The 16,950-nt window shown below is 45.0% G+C and overlaps 1 protein-coding gene and 1 non-coding gene across 2 annotated transcripts in view; both read right to left on the minus strand.

The window, feature by feature from the left end:
- Positions 1-16,950, minus strand: part of COL4A2 (collagen type IV alpha 2 chain) — a 206,709-nt gene that overhangs the window by 77,854 nt on the left and 111,905 nt on the right. The window contains exons 5-7 of the mRNA XM_033177281.1: positions 4,023-4,157; positions 3,894-3,938; positions 327-443 (exon numbers count right to left, since the gene is read on the minus strand). Coding sequence (XP_033033172.1) covers positions 327-443; positions 3,894-3,938; positions 4,023-4,157 — 297 coding nt within the window. The remainder of the gene's footprint in view (positions 1-326; positions 444-3,893; positions 3,939-4,022; positions 4,158-16,950) is intronic.
- LOC117063773 lies at positions 14,857-14,960 on the minus strand. The gene has a single exon (XR_004429066.1). It is a non-coding gene; the product is annotated as a small nucleolar RNA U13 (small nucleolar RNA).

A 16,950-nucleotide genomic window follows, 5' to 3' on the forward strand; every position in this document is an offset into this window, starting at 1 on the left:
GACAGGATTCTGTCAAGGTTTCAGCTTTTTAATTTTCATTTTACGATTCCACTATTCATCATGAGAATCTGGGAAAAAATGAAGTGACCTTAGGAGACTGTGAGAGTGAACAACATTGACCCCAACGATTTTCTATCTAACATTTAAAGGATATGAAAAATGAAGTTATTTGAATCCAGAAACATCATGTCTTGGGCCTCAACAGGCAGTTATGCTTCCGTTCTGGCCATAATGAGTGGGGAGCCCCCGCCCCCGCCGGGTTATAAAGGTAGGGCTTAGCAGGGGTCTGCCTGTCCCTGGAGCACAGGCACTGTGGGGATACTCACGGGAGGCCCGGTGAACCCCTCAGAGCCGGGGGGCCCCTGTGGACCTGAGTCTCCCTGGGTTCCGTTGCAGCCATCATAGCCGGGCCTTCCCCTGGGCCCACCTTGCCCCGGGTGTCCCTGGGAAAGACAGCAGCGAGAGAATCAGCCAACCAGCAGGTTTCTAGTTGCCATGTAACTGTGTGATAAAACAGTCTTAAATATTCTCATAAGCCACATTCCCGGCATGAATCCAAGGAAAAGACACCTCAAAAGTGAACAAATGAATGAATGGAAGATTAAATCAGTGAAGGCATAAGGTATAGTTCTAAGCAGGGAAAGGATTTCGAAGCAAAGTTCTGTTTTACATGGGCTTGGGTAAGAAGTACACTGTTGGGGTTTCTTCTGTCTTACTAGTTGAGTGACTGTCTATTAGCAGGGACAAGTAAAATTACATTTCAGAAATTCTAGAAAAGATTTTAGAAGCAGCTGCTTCCTTCTCAGGGATAACAGCAAGGTCCTTATCCCTGTAGAAAACAAGTAAAGGTACATTTAAAAAATTCTAGGAGAGATTTCAGAAGCAGCTACCTCCTTCTCAGGGGTAACAGGGAGGTCCTTATCAGGTGTGCCCAACTGAATTTTAGATCGTGAGTTTCACAGATCCACATCCTAAACCCATAACGTGATTTTATCAGTGGCCTTGCCACATTTAAAAGAACTGATTGCCTCGTTTGCTTTCTTGGGAAACATGACCTTTTAGATTTTAAACATGAATATGAAGCATGTCAGGTTTTCTGAAATGTCTGGGGGTGGGGAAAGGCAACACAGCCAAGTGTCTGCAGTGACTAGAGAGACTCAGGTTAAATTTGTGGGCATTTTCACTGCGTTCAGCTGGTTCCAGGAGATTACAGGGGCTGGGTTAATAATCTATAATTTATGCACTACCTGGCCACAGCCTGTTTTGCTGTTTTTTTAAACAATAGATATTTAGCTATATGCTTTGTTATTGTGTAGTTACTGTTAAACTTTTAGTTTTCTTGATAATAAATCAAACATACATTCCAGAGTGATTTTTGAGATCACTGGGATGTCTTTTATATTTACTTTGAGGAATCTGGAAAATGTCAAGATAAAGAAACAAACTTGGCTGGCCGCGGTGACTCACACCTGTAATCCCAGCACTTTGGGAGGCTGAGGCAGGCAGATCACTTGAGGCCAGGAGTTCGAGACCAACCTGGCCAACATGGTGAAACCCTGTCTCTACAAAAATACAAAAATTAGCCAGGCATGGTGGCATGCACCTGTAATCCCAGCTACTCGGGAGGCTGAGCCATGAAAACTGCTTGAGCAGGTGGTAGAGGTGGCAGTGAGCTAAGATCATACCACTGCACTCCAGCCTGGGCGACAGAACAAGACCCTGTCTCAAAACAAAACAAAACACAACAAACAAACCTTTGAAACCCCCACACAACCAATCCTACATACAGTGCTGTAACCTTAATGATATTAAGAAATACAATAAAAAAAGTAGAACTTTTATTTGCATATCTCTTTGCTTCCGATGTCCACAGCCATTGGTTGAACTGGTACCATCAGATGAGAGATCTGAAGGGCTTCAGTAAAACGCTCTGGTGAGCCAGAGGAATCCCCATTTGTGGGCAGCTTCTCAGTCTGTTTGCAGAAGCCCTCTAGTGGCCCTTGAAATAAAGATATAAGAGGCCCTTGCACTTCAGCTCGAGAAAACAGCTCTCCACATGTTCTGCTCCAGATTTCTAGTATTCTGTAATGCTTTTGCTTAAAATGAACTGTAACGTTTAAATTCTTCTCTATTATTTGTCTGCTGTTGGTCTTTCTTACTTGCTTAGAACTGATCTAAGTTATTTGAAATGGCATGTCAATTTAATCTTAGTTTGAAATTGTGCTTCAAAGAAAAATTTCAGTTCCATTGAGTTAAATGTGTCTCTGCTGAACATCCAATTAGATACTCTGCGATATGAGACCACTCTAAGATTTTACTGCATATCACTTCTTATATATAACTTTTTATCAGCTAAAATGATCCAAGTCCCTCAAACTCTACATTCATTAACTGATTACTTATGGCAAGTGACATTTATGTTAACTTAATTTGTAGTATCCGAGTTCTGCAGTTAAGAGAGACTGGATCCTTTGAGCAGCAGGTTCTGTAGAAAATGGTCCTCACCTGCTAATCACAATCATTCCTCCAAATTATGATTAGTTCCTCCCTAGTTTGTGAGACATTTGCCTCTGATATTAAATGAGGATAAAGTAGAAACATGAAGGAAACCTGATACAGATGAGTTGCAATTGCTTTCCATAATGTCACTCCATTATAACTCAGATTTCAGCTGGAGACAAAACTGGAAGACACTATAAGAGTTCAAAAGAGTAGTTTTAAAATGTGTGATTCAGATTCAGACCTTTAATGTGAAAATACCTTCCTAATTTGTTTAATCTTTGGAAGGTGCAGATTCTTAATGTCTGTCCATTTCTCAAGATTCTGACTGATGTGAACGTTATGTCCTTATTTGTTCAGGGCTGTGTGAACCCAGGTGTCTGTCTGAGCCCACCGTTCAGGTGACCCCGAGATCACTGGCTTGCAGCTCTTGTCTTGGCAAAAGTGACTTCCTCTATTTTGCCCTCTCTCCTCCTGCTCTGCAGATGTCTCCTTGACAGTGGGACTAAAGATCTGATGGAAACGCATGAGTTCTCTGGGACTGCCCCCACTCACTCATTCCCTCCTTCTCTTCTGCAAGGCATGGCCCTACTCGTGCAGCCTGGGAACGGAGTCTCTGTCCCTGTGCGTGTGCGTGTGTGGGGATACAGAACCTGCCTCTGCAGGACATGGGAACACACATCTGTGTATATGTGTGAGGTTTGTGGAGCAGATGTCTCAGAACCACAGCAGTAGCCGGATGGGAGGCGGGTCAGAACGTGTGATAAACACATTGATCCCTGAGGTCAGGTCTGGCCAGGAAGCCAGCCCTGGGAAATCTGCTTGTGGGTCCCTGTGAAGAAGGCTGTGAGTCAGGCTGTTTTGTTTATTTTTTTATGCCACAAGAAGTAAAGTAAACTAGGTTATAAAAACACATTTTATTGCATTTTGAGATTTTTCTCATGAACAAACCATGCCTTTTCTTTTTCTTGTTTTACGTGAGGTTGCTGTAAAGAACTTGAGAAGCTGCACGAATGCTCAGCAGGGCTTCATTCTGCCCATGCTCTTGGCTGAACGACTTTATATGCAGGTTGCTCTATAGTTCAAACGAGATCGCAAGACTGGCTCTTTAGGGCATATATCTGGATAGCACTCTAGCTTTTTATTCCCAAACAATGCGCAGTTTAGTAAAGTGGTCTCAATTCTGAAGCCAAGTCTATAAGGATCTTTACAAAGCAAACAATTTGTTCACTGTCTGACTGAATTCTGTGGGGAGAATACGCACGTATAGCCCCCACATGTTTTTATGTTATAAACAAAAAAGGAGGTCTCATTCAAAATGTTTCTTTAAGTCACACATGTATTGCCTAGAATGCACGCAACGATTTACAATTCCAATCCTCCATAAAACTTACAGGAATTCCATCGGCACCAGGGAATCCAGAAACGCCTCTTGCTCCCTATGGAGAAAGCAAATGAAAGTAACCACGGCTGAGATACCCGCCACCCTCACGAGGCCAGGGGAACACAACAGCGGTGCGTACCACGTCGCCCTTGGGTCCTGTTATTCCGGGGGCTCCTCTTTCACCCTTGTCTCCTTTGCGTCCCTGCAGTCCTGGGAATCCTTGTAATCCTGGTGGCCCATTGTACCCCTGGGGCCCCACTGGCCCAGGCTGACCCTGTGGGAACAACATAGGTTCAGTTTCCTCAATTAATCACAGTAAATACTCATGATCAGTTATGGTTACTTTCAAAACTACTTTTTTGTTTGTTTGTTTTTAAAGAGTTATAATCTAGAGGGAACATTATATGTAAACCACCATCTACTGCCATGATAGCTAACAAAAGAAGTCACAGAGTTTAAGAAGAGAAAATACGGAATGTGAGAAAAAAATTATCCAAAATTTCTAGTCATGTCATTGTGAAATGATAAACTGGGTTGGGATGAAATAATTAACTGATTTGGGTTTTCTTTTTTTGCAGGCCTTTTCACTATAAAAAATTTTCCAAATGAGTTTCTACAATTTTATCTCTGTTTTCCTCAATATAATGCACACAGTAGGTGTGGAAATGTATATTGCATTCAGGTATCAAAATGACCCTCACATGTTTAAGTGGTTAATCTCTCCTTTTGTTCACACAGATGGAAAAAAAGAACATCTGAAACATATAAAAATGTTTGTCCAAACTAAATAGGATGGCTATTATTAAAAAAAAACAACAACAAAATTGTAAGTATTTGTGAGGATGTGGAGAAATCAGAACCTCTGTGTGCTGCTGGTGGGAATGAGAAATGGTGTAGCTGCTTTGGAAAACACTCTGGCGGCTCCTTAACACATTCCAAAAGACAATCACTACAGGGTCCCACGATTCCACCTCTGGGTATGTAGAAAGCAGGGGCTAGCACTGGTCCGCTCTGTGCACGGCCGTGTGATCCACAACAGCCAAAAGGTGGAAAGCACTCAAGTGTCCAACAATGGACAGACACCCACACAATGGAACAGCACTCAGCCCTTAAAGAGGAAGGAAGTAGTCACCTCAGCTGTGACACGGAAGAACCTTGAGGACTCTGTACTGAGTGAAATGAGCCAGTCACGAAAGGACAAGTCCTGTACAGAGTCCCCTTAGTGCAGCCCCTAGAACAGTCAAATCCACGGAGACAGACAGTAGAATGAGGGCTGCCTGCCGGGCCGAGAGGGGCAGGGGGAGTCAGAGTTTCGTGAGGACAGAGCTTCGGTTTGGGAAGATGAGAAAGTTCTGGAGATGGATTGGTGGTGAAGGCTGCACAACAACATGAAAGAACGTAATGCCACTGAATCAGACACGTCAATATGACCCAAAGGGTAACCACGATGTTAGTATTTTATTAGTGCCCTGGAACTTAACACAATAAAATATCAACCCATCACCGAGGTGTTAAGCCCACCCTGTATTTGCTGTCTGTCCTGATGCTCTCCCTCCCCGCAACCCGCCCACAGGCCCCGGGGTTGTGGTGTTCCCCTCCCCTGTCCATGGGTTCACATTGTTCAGCTGCCACTCACAGGCGAGGACGTATGCATATTTTTATGCATAAATTTTTATGCATATATTTTAACAAAAAATTTTAAATGTTACGTTAAAAAATTAAAAATAAATTTACCACAATAAAAATGTTTTAAAAATTAGAAAAGAGGGGAGGGAGAGTTCTGTCTCTCCTATGGATGGAACTAACTATTGTAGTATAGTCCTTTTTAACATTTTACAGGCTAGCCCAAACTTAAAAAAAGTATGTCCTGATTTCCTCTTGCGACGAATGAGTCTGCTTTTGATTCATCACATGGCACCTTTACCTGCCAAGCCCCATTTGCTATGAAATGTCAAATTCCTGTCTCACCCTGAGATTGAGGGGGACTTGAGCCATTTTTCTAGGCTTTTCTTCCGTTGCCTCCAGGTAATTTTTTCCTGCGTAAACTGTTCAGCTGAGAAGTGTCTGTCTTCACAGAATGTTCATAATGCCATTCTCAGCAATCCACACAGCTGAAGTGAAATGGGAACTTAAAAACGCAGCCCAGGGTACAATGTTAATGTCATCGAGGCAGGAGCATGGAGGGGTGTGGGGAGATCTCATCTCCACATTCATTACAGTTCCTGACTGGCAATTCCTTGAGATGTGAGACTCCAGGCATCTGGGGAAGTAGTTCCGACGATTTTTTGGGGTGGAAACTAACCACGCAGATTAAGACTGTGGATGGAAGATGATGTATCCTGAATCTTGGGACCCCTGTCCCCTCAAACCAAGGGGAGCTGGGAAATCTCCCACAGGGCAATCTGATCTGGACCGAAGTCAGAGTTTTAGAGACGGTGGGTTCTCCTCTATCCTCCATGTGTCCCAGAGGGGTCCCGTCAATGCCACATCAGTAGTCACCTCGGGCAGCCTGATCTCAGGCCTCCTAAGTCATAGTGAAGCCTGGGCACTTTAGTGTCTTTGGAGAACATTCTACAGTGGAAGCTATTGCCACTGTCTTTCTACCTAGGTGAGGAGACTCACGGAAGATGGGTGGCCCTGGCCCTGGACGTACGATATCCCAGGCTCATCCTATCTCCAACGCTTAGTGGTTTCCTACTCGACATTTGTTATATGTTTGGGAACAAAGCATGTTTTGATTCCAACTTTTGTGGGTCCTTCCCAGTGGTGCTCATTTTTGTTTAGTTTGTGGCTATGCTAGACTATAACCTTCTTGAGATTACATACTATGCCACGAAGCTCTACATTCCCCTCACTATGTTGAGGCTTGCAGTTTGTTAGTGTCTACCGGCTGTCTTCTGGGGGATAAAATGTTTCTTATCGGGACTGTTAACTTTTACTGCCCATAAACTACATATCTATCCAGTGGGATTATTATTTTTTAGCCAACCAAACAAGCAGCAGTGACCAGTGGGATTATTTCATACAGCCAACTCAAAGGGAACATCTGCTACTAACCAAAATGGAAATATGCACGTCTTATTGATAAAACCACATTCTTATCTGCATTCGTTAACCCTTCCTCAATTCCCTTTGATGGGGGAAAGTGGCTAACCACATCATGTACTCATTTTCCTTTCACTGTCAGTAAACTCCTTTCTCATCTTTATTTCTTGGTTAGGGAGTCTGACTTTGGAATGAAAAACTCTAGTCTTTCCTTTTCTGGAGCATGCTGTAACCTTTTCTTTTTACTGAAGTGAAATTCACTTAACATAAAGCTAACCATTTTAAAGGATACAACTCAGTGGCTTTTAATACATTCACCATGTTGTGCAGCCACCACCTCTAGGTAGTTCCAAAACATTTTCCTCACCCCGAAAGGAAGTCCCAGACCCATTAATCAATCACTCCCCATTCCCTTTCCTCCCAGCCCCTGGCAACCACCACTCTGCCTTCTATCTCTACGGATTTACCGATAAATAGAATCAATCATACGATGTGTGACCTTTTGTGTCTGGCTTCTTTCAGTGGTCATGTTTTTGGGATTCATTACCTCATTCACTGATGGCTGAATAATATTCCACTGTACGGATAGACCACAATGGGTTCATTCATTTGTTCCTGGACATCTGTGGTGTCTATCTTTTGGCTACTGTGGATAGTGCTGCTGTGAATATGTGTGTATGAGTGACCACTTGAGTCTCTGTTCTGAATTCTTTCGGGTGTGTTCCTAGGAGTGGAATTGCTAAATAGTGCTGCTGTAAATATGTGTGCACAAGTATCACTGAATTTCTTTTTCCACACTGACTGCACACTTTTACATTCCCACCAGCAATGTGCAAAGGTTCCAAGTCCTCTGTATCCTCACCAGTACTTGTGATTTTCCATTTTTTGGTCTATAGCCATTCTAGTGAGTGTTAAGATGGCATCACTTCTAAACAGTCCATCCTGAGCTTCTGAGGAGACGGGACATTTCACAGAATTCCATCCAGCTTCCCCGCGGAGAGAGGGCTGGGAAGAGCCTGGACAGAATGTGAGTTAGACCTTAGTCCTCCCAGATGGAGCCCTCACCGCTGTGCACAATGCAAAGCCTGCATTGCTGGGATTAAATGGACATTTACGGCGTGGCCCGAGGAGGCCACTCTTGGTCATCAGGATGGAGCTTTTCCCCAGGATTTCCTGCCCACTAAGGAAGTGTGGTGCGTCTATAAAGAGCAGCTGGGAGGACCAGGTACATGCCAAGGGTTTTCCTTTGTGCTAATCATCGTCCTTATCAACTTCTATCCTCAGTCAGAAAGTCCCGACGGGAAAAGTTATTTTCATCTCTTTCTTTCCTTTTGTGATAAGTGACATTAAAAATAAAAATTACTCCCAGAAAGTGAAAAGAGTCTAGTTTAAACGTCTTTGCATAAATCTCAAAAGCTTCAAAATTTCTAAAGCTCCTAATATTCCTGCAACATCCTTGAGAAAAATACTTCCACAAAGTGCTTCTCAGAAGCCAGCAGACGCTGTGGACCAGAGTGGTAATGTCATGTCCCCTGTCCCCCGCCCTGATCCCACCACCAGACCATGTAAAGGTACTACTTCCTAGGAAGCAGGATAATGAACAGTATCGTTTAACTGTTTGTATCTTTTGAGATGATGTGTTTTACAAGTTTGAAACATGGTTTCTCTCATTTTATCTCCACGGCAACTGCATGCAGTGACATGAACTCCAGTGGAGAGGAGAGAGGACAGGGGCTCAGATGGGACCAGTGTCAGGGCTGGCCGGGGTGCACTCAGCTCTGGGGAGCTGGCTGACTCCACCAGGCCCTTGCTGCTCCAAGGGAGGTCTGTGTCAGTGTCACCTGGGGGCTTGCTATAAATGCAGAGTCTCAGGCCTGGCCCCAGAACTCCCGAATCCACATTTGAACTGATCCCCAGGAGACTCCTTGGTATATAAAAGTTTGAGAACCACCACACGAGACCACCATAACCTCCATCCTGGCATTCTTGAGGGAAGAGATAGGTGACTTTCAATAAGAAAAACCTCTTAAGCGTGGAACTGGAGCTCAGTAGAAAGGTCTGGCTTACTGGGTCATGCAGAGGAACACATAGTATTTATGTGGGTTAAATATTATTTCTAATTAAATCAGTCTTGGCCTTATACTTCAGTGATATCTACAAGACAGAATCCATTTTGATTACTGTGAGGACTGGGGGGTTGCACATTTCTTTTCCCTGTCTGAAGTCATGGCTGGAGCGCACATGGGACTTCCGGGTTGGTTTTGGAAGCTGCAGTCTGAAAAGGCGGAGACAACAAATCCAGACTTGAACCCACATTACTCAAATACCACGACTGTGGAGAGAATGCGCTCAGGGTCCTGACACTCCAGCATTCATGAATCGGGGAATTTCACTTCGGAGAAAAGAGGCAAAAGATGTTCAGATACGGGCACACGCAGTGTAGCTCTACGGCTTCAGACTTCAACAAAGGTGGACAGATGGAGGATTCGTCAGGGCCCCACATCACACAACCCTGTGGTTTCCATTCATTGGTCATTAACCTTAAAATATGCCTTGGGTAAGGGAGTAGAAAGAGTTTCATTTATCCGCGAAGGATAAAAACAGTGTTGCCTAGGATAAAACTTGATTCACTACACATCAGGATTTTTAATCTACAGTACAGTATTTTACCGGTAGAATAAGAATGAGCTTTTCATGACTTACCAGCCGAAATCTGAATAGTAGGAAATCCCTTCTCCTTCCTAAGCGGATTCTTCCTGTCTCACCTTTTATGGGCACTGGCGCCCAGCAGACGCCCATATCCTCTCCATTCCCCAGGGCGGACCCTCCCTCCCTTCCGCAGTGTGTTCCAGACCTTCAAGGCCTGTCCAAGGCTGCAATTCCTGGTGATCCTCCGGGGATTCCAACCTAAGGCCTAGTTAATTTCTGTGAGCTCTTTGCCACACATTTGAAATATGTAAAATGTCCCAAAAGGCAGAAAGGACTACTTTTTAGGCTCTAGAAAAATAATTCCACCAGCCACAATTTAGAAATATTCATTGTTCTTAAGGATGGTGAGTTAGCATTTCTGAGCAATTTTTAGACTACCCTGGCAAGAAGAAATTAGTAGCATGTTCCAAGGTAATAATAATGTAAAGGCTAGTATTTGTACAGTAGATTACACAGACAGCTATCAGCAGCCTATTCCATGCAACACAGAGCTGAGGTTAAATTGGACACCTTCTCTCTCTATCTTCTTATTTAGTATATAAAACATTTGTCCCACCCCGGGTACTATTTATTAAGAATTTCAGTTATATGAGGTGGAATGATATGGACCCTTAGAATTTCTGCCCTCCAAACTTATTTGATGCAGACTGTAGCACTAGTGTCAATACAAAGTAAATAACACCCACATGTAAAGAAACGCACCCTCGCCTTCACCTTTATGTCACTTGATATGCAGACGCTTAACTCAAAATGGACCTAAATGTAAGAGCTAAAGCTATATCGCTTCTAGAAGAAAACACAGGCGAAAATCTTTGTGAGTCTGGATCAGGCAAAGGTTTCTTAGATAAGACACGAAGATTGCAACCTATAAAAGAAAAAGTTGGCTAGGTTAAAAAGGTTTGATTGTCAAAAGATACTGTTAAAAATAAAAAGGCAGGGGACAGACTGGGAAACATATTTGCAAAACACATATCTGATAAACAACTTCTTCCGGAACACAGAAAGAACTCTCAAAACTCAATACTAAAGAAATGAACAACCCAACTGCAAAATCTGGCAAAAGATTTGAGCAGACACTTCACCAAAGAAGTTGTACACGTGAAAAGATGCTAAACTTCAGTGGTCATTAGGGAAAAGCAAATTAAATCCACAGAGAGCTGTAACTGTGATGGACTAAAATGGTGAATATACACAGAAAAAGGGGCCACGCCAAGAGCTGGGAAGGATGGCACCTTGAATTCCATTGGCTGCCGGCCGGAAGGCAAAAGGGTGCAGCCTCTTGGGAAGACAGTTTGGCAGTTTCTTCTAGAGTTCACAGAACCCAGCAATCCTACTCCTAGGTATATACCTAAGAGAAATGAAGGCCTATATCCACACCAAGACCCGTATGAGAATGTTCATCCTGGTTTTATTAAATTAGCTTACTCCTGGGATTGCTATTCGGCAATAAAAAAGAACAAAGTGCCCGATGTGTGCAGCAGTAAAGCTGAATCTCAAAGGCATTCTGCTATGTGAAGGAAGCCAGACACAAAATGCTACTTACTGTCTGATGCTATTTTTATGACGTTCTAGAAAAGGCGAAACTAAAGACAGAAAACAGATGAGTGGCTGCCAGGGCTGGAGGTGGAGGGGAGGGACTAACTGAGAGAGTACAAGGAAAGTTTCTGGGGTAATGGACCCGCTGTATGGCATGATTCTGGTGGTTCTATGGCTGTATACATTTGCCAATATTCAATGACTTGTATGTCAATTATGCCTCAATAACCTTGACCTAAAAAGAAACAAACAAAAGAGGAGCTGAGTAAAGGCAAAGATGAAGAAGACAAACCGTGACATCACAGGCATGTTGCCCGGTGGCCGAGATTATGTCCCTTCCAGGTATTCCTGCAAGTGAGCTTACGCGATACAGAACAGTTAGGAAAGGAAGGAGAGTGTACACCTTTAAAGTGACATTTGGAAAAAACCGTCTAGCCGAATGCTTTTTAAAAATGTCTGCCAGGGGCCAGGCGGGGTGACTCACGCCTGTAATCCCAACACTTTGGGAGGCTGAGGTGGGCGGATCACTGGCCAACATGGTGAAACCTTGTCTCTACTAAAAATACAAAAATAAGCCAGGTGTGGCGGCGGGTGCCTGTAGTCCCAGCTACTTGGGAGGTTGAGGCAGGAGAATGGTGTGAACCCGGGAGGCGGAGGTTGCAGTGAGCCAAGATCATGCCACTGCACTCCAGCCTGGTGATAAGAGTGAGACTCTGTCTCAAAAAAAAAAAAAAAAAAAAGTCTGCCAGGGAAATAATCTGAAGAAATCAAGACCTAGCTTTCCTTGTACGGAATGTGGTCTGACGGTGATCCTGACAGAAATTTCGAGAACTGTCTGGGGCACAGCCCACAGGGCAGGAGAACTGAAAGTGGGTCAGGACTGAATTAGATTCAGGAGTGAAGGCGAAGTCTGGGAACCCACTGGTTTCTGTCATGCTTTATCTCCACAGACAAATTTTCAGATCCCAGAAGGTACCACCTATAATTCTAAGATGCTGTTATATAGTTTTATCTGAAATGATTTGACTGGGGTAGGTGTACATTTTAAAGCAGAGAAAAAGTGGATGATCTCGTCTTCCCTACCCATAGTATCAGTATCTGAAAACTCCTGCTTCTTATTCTAAAAATAGGCAGCACATGGGCAGTTGTGCTCAATGGCTTTTAGCCCAAACTTTTTATAGTCTGGATATGATTTTACCTGGCATGTGTTGGAAAAGTTGATTTTCTGGGAAAGCCTTTTATTACCTCTGTGCTTTTAGCAATAAAGACATTTCATTTGCCTAAATGTGAATCATTGTGTAATAGACTGACGTGATTTCCTAAGCCTGCCTGTCCTCTAAGAAGTCTTGGAGTCTGATTGTGGATGAATTCAGGGCCCTGAGCCCAGACTGCACCTGAGGAAGGGGCCAGGAGGAAGCAGATTCTGGAGTCACAGGTTCCATGTGCAGAGAGCTTTGGCTGTCAGGCCTCGAATGGGCATGAAACACTCCTTCAAATCTAGCGCCGCTGACATGCAGTGTTTCAATGCCCAGAGCATCACCCTCACACAGCGTGGAAGAAGTAACGGATGCTGTGGTGGTGGCCTCCACTTACATGGTTAGAGAGTGACAATTAGCATAGGGGACAACTACTGAGCTACCAGGATTACATGATGACTGGCAATTACAAGAGTTAATTGTCTATACTGATGACCTCACTCGCGGGTTACTAATTTTCATATGCCAACTGCACGTGCCAATATTTTCCTGGTATTCTTAGGTCATCTTCACACCCAAGAGCATGGCATGACTCACGGCCGAGATGGTGTGCTCCCATTGCACCATGTGCCTGTCATTACCCCATGCGCCTCTGCAGGTAGTAAGCAGCTAACAGCCCCGCAGGCTGCCCCAGGTGGAAGCAGAGAGGAAAGGTGTGTGGGCAGCCTTCCAAAGGCGGGCTCTTGGTGAGCTGAGCAAGCAGGCCGCCTGTCTTCCAGGGTGACTGCTCAGTATCTGTGGCACAGCCCAAGGACAGGACCAAAAGTTATATCTATTTTGCATTTAGACTGAAAAGCAGTCTATATATATGAGAGAAAAACATTCTTGAAGTCAGCATTATATTGAATTGGTTCTGCTATGATAAAACAAGCAAACACCACATTGGCCAACTAAGAAAAAAGGTTATGAGCCAAGGGTGGAGCGGTGGGCATGGGGAGGGGGTTTGAACTGGCTGTGATGTACTGCTTTTTCCCCCCCTTATCTTTATTTGAAATGTTCCTGAATAGGACACGCTTTAAATAGAACTCCACCTTTTCTGTTGTTAGAAAATGCTTGATAACCACCATTGTCCTCCTTCTCCTTTGGCTACTGCCTACTTATCTGTTATTTTATTTTGACTTCATTTTCTTACTCCTTTAAAAAATACCTTATCTTTTCATTTACATACAATAAAATTCACATTTTTGGTGTGTTACTTGGTGTGTTGTTAATAAATGCAGAGTTGTGTAACCACCACTATTATTAGCAAGAGACAGAAAAGCTCCAAATCGACCCACATTCTGGGTGCCGCCCCTTTGTCATCAAATGCTCCCTTCTCCAAACCTCGGTCCATCCCTCATGTGTCTCCCTCCATGTAGTTTGCCTTTTCTAGACACTCACAGAAATAGAACCATACAGTGTGCAGTCTTGAGCCTGGCTCCTTTCACTTAGCACAATGCATTTGAGATTCACCCAGCGTGTTGCTGCTACCGAAAGACAGGGGAAAAAGATAATTAACAAAAAAAATTCTACCATACAGAAACTAAAGAGAAACACGGCTCCAAAGTTCTTACCTAGAGTATGGATTCATTTTATTTTGGATAAAAGAATATTTCTTTCTTGGCCGGGCACGGTGGCTCAAGCCTGTAATCCCAGCACTCTGGGAGGCCGAGATGGGCGGATCACGAGGTCAGGAGATCGAGACTATCCTGGCTAACATGGTGAAACCCCATCTCTACTAAAAAACACAAAAAACTAGCCGGGCGAGGTGGCGGGCGCCTGTAGTCCCAGCCACTTGGGAGGCTGAGGCAGGAGAATGGCGGGAACCCGGGAGGCGGAGCTTGCAGTGAGCTGAGATCCGGCCACTGCACTCCAGCCTGGGCGACAGAGCGAGACTCCGTCTCAAAAAAAAAAAATATTTCTTTCTCATACATTATGATACAAAAACAACCTTTGTCTTCCTTAATACGCAAACATGAGCCTCATTCCCTAGCAAGAGTCTTATAGATTATAGACAGTGATAGCCATTTGAAATTAGACCAAGATAGTATCACTTTTCACATTTACATCTCCACTCTTTGCCACTGGTAACTGATTACTTTCCCAAAGGCTTCATAAAATGTTGGACTTCGAAGGGACCTCAGAGAGCATCTGGGGTGTCTGAGAGAGATTGGGGGTCAGCAGCTTGAGAGTCACCTGGGGGCTCATTAGCAATCAGGGCGCTTGGGCCTTCTCCTGTCCTACATTTTAACAGGGTTCTGGGTGATCGTTCTGAAGTGGTCCCTGTCCCAGGACTGGCCTGGGCTGGCCGCCAAAGTACCAACTACGGGGAGTTTCATACCTTGTGAATTTTCTGGTCTAGCAGTTTGGGAATCAAGGGAAGGAGACTGGGAAGAATTTACATATGTATTTTTCTTTTTGCTTGTTTTTTTCTTTTTAATTTTTTCACGTGAGATGGGTCATGTGCTGACATCTTAACAAGTTTTGAGAGAGGCATGTCTCACACATGACTGTGAACGCCCCAGCATCATGCTGATGACCCACAAAAGGACAGGAAATTTATATATATGTAATACATATTTTTTGAGTCAGGGTTTTGCTGTTGCCTGGCTGGACTGCAGTGGCATAATCATAGCTCACTGCAGCCTCAAACTCCCCGGCTCAAGCCATCCTCCTGCCTCAGCCTCCCAAAGTGCTGGGGTTACAGGCATGAGCCACCACCCAGTCAGGAACTGATGTTTTCAGCAAGGCCCCCAAGCACTTCAGATTCACAGGCAGGTCTGGGAGCCACAGAGTGTGTCTAATTCTCACGTAGACAGGTGAAGGGACAGCCCCAAGAGATGAGCCTCTCACCCACAGCACCTGGACCCAGTGGTGCTCTGCATGCAGCAACACCTGCTTACCACACCCCGAGGGTCCCACACGCTGAGGGTCCCACGTCACGGTCCGGGCTGCTCCCCACAGCTGAGCACTGCCGGCTCATGTCTCATTTGTGAAGGGAAGGTGGGGGGGGGGCTCTGAGAGCCCTGTCTGCTTTGCCCCCAAGCCACCGTGTCAGCTCTGCAGGCTCTGCCAGTCACCACACCCCACCCCGCCATGGCTGTCGGGGTTTTTTGTCTCCTGCTGCCCTGGCACACCCCTTTCCATGCTGGCACAGTGCGCTCCACGCTCCAGTCTGAGTGCCTAGCGGTTGGGCCAGTTTTTCTGGAACCTGGGGGCCACGGCACACTCAGCCCTCACTGCCTGCGGCTCTCAAGGGCACGAGAGGATGTGACTCAAGCACGGGCTCTCTGGGGGCATCTTCCCCTCCTCACAACTGGAGGAGGCAGCCAGAGCTCCTTCCCCAAGGCACACTGCAGGGCACTGCCACGTTACATCTCTGTACCTACATTTCATGTGGGACTGCGAGGCCCTTGGAGGTAGGGACCATCTCACATTCACACTCTGTCCCCAGCATCTCTTGCAGGACTTGACACATAGAACACACTCCATGTGCTGCCTGTTAAGCACATGCATTATGGCACTGCTATTTACCCCTCTGCCTGGCTCCAAAATTCATGTTCTTCCCACACGGAATCTTTTATTTTTAGACCACATTTCTGACCATTATAATGACTTCCCAATTTCTGAAGCCGAGCATCAGCAGCTCATGCTCTGGAGGACTTACCCTCTCCTTTGGACCCCCCCACCCTCCATTCAATTCCTTCATTCATCTTCATCTACCGGAAAACATTATCCACAATCTCAACTCTTCTCTAAGCCCTGTGTCCGCCCAGTGGAATTTCTGATTGTTCGTTCCACCAGATGATCTGGTTTTATCACCTGCATTATCAGGGAGAATGTTTTCCAGGCCTCTCAAGTGGAGTCATAAAAAAGGAGACCACCAGACTTGTTTGTGGAAAGGAGGGCTGGGTCAGTGAGGCCCGCGCTCAGCATCTGATTAGATAAATCAGGCCATCTGCTGGGATCCCGCTAGAAAATGAGGCAAGGGCTCTGGAATGCCAGGACTCCCTCCTCCAGATTTAGTGCTGGTAATATTTGAACCAAGTGTTTTGAGGACAACTGTCAGTGATAAGCCAGACCTGCGTAAGCAATTCAGGGCAACTACTGTGACTCAGGGGCTTAAAGGTTATGGAGGAAAGGGGTGAGTTTGCCAATGCAGGTCTGTGAGAAAGCTATAAAAGGAAGATGTTTAATGCTTACTGAATGTCTCTGTTTTAAAATCAGATTTCAACCTTATGTCCAAAAAAGATACGTTTTTGTTTGGTCTTTTTACCGTTCCTGTGCCGGGGTATGAGGGCAGCAGACTCGTAGTGACGTGTAGTCCTGGTGGTGAACACGAGGTGGCAGGCGGTAGCATCCACCGGCCCTTGGCTGGAGGCACAGATTTGCAAGCGGCAGTGATGTCAAAGATTTTGAGATTGTTTTGGGTTACGGTGACTCATCTCGGTGGGAGAGAGGGCAGCTCCCTCATTTGTCATGGGGAGCTCACGTCCCATGGGGAAAGTCCTGACTGCAGAGCTCCAAAGATGTCAAAAGAGC

Source organism: Trachypithecus francoisi, unplaced genomic scaffold (assembly GCF_009764315.1).
Source record: "Trachypithecus francoisi isolate TF-2019V2 unplaced genomic scaffold, Tfra_2.0 Lachesis_group18, whole genome shotgun sequence".
In the NCBI taxonomy this organism is placed as follows: domain Eukaryota; kingdom Metazoa; phylum Chordata; class Mammalia; order Primates; family Cercopithecidae; genus Trachypithecus; species Trachypithecus francoisi.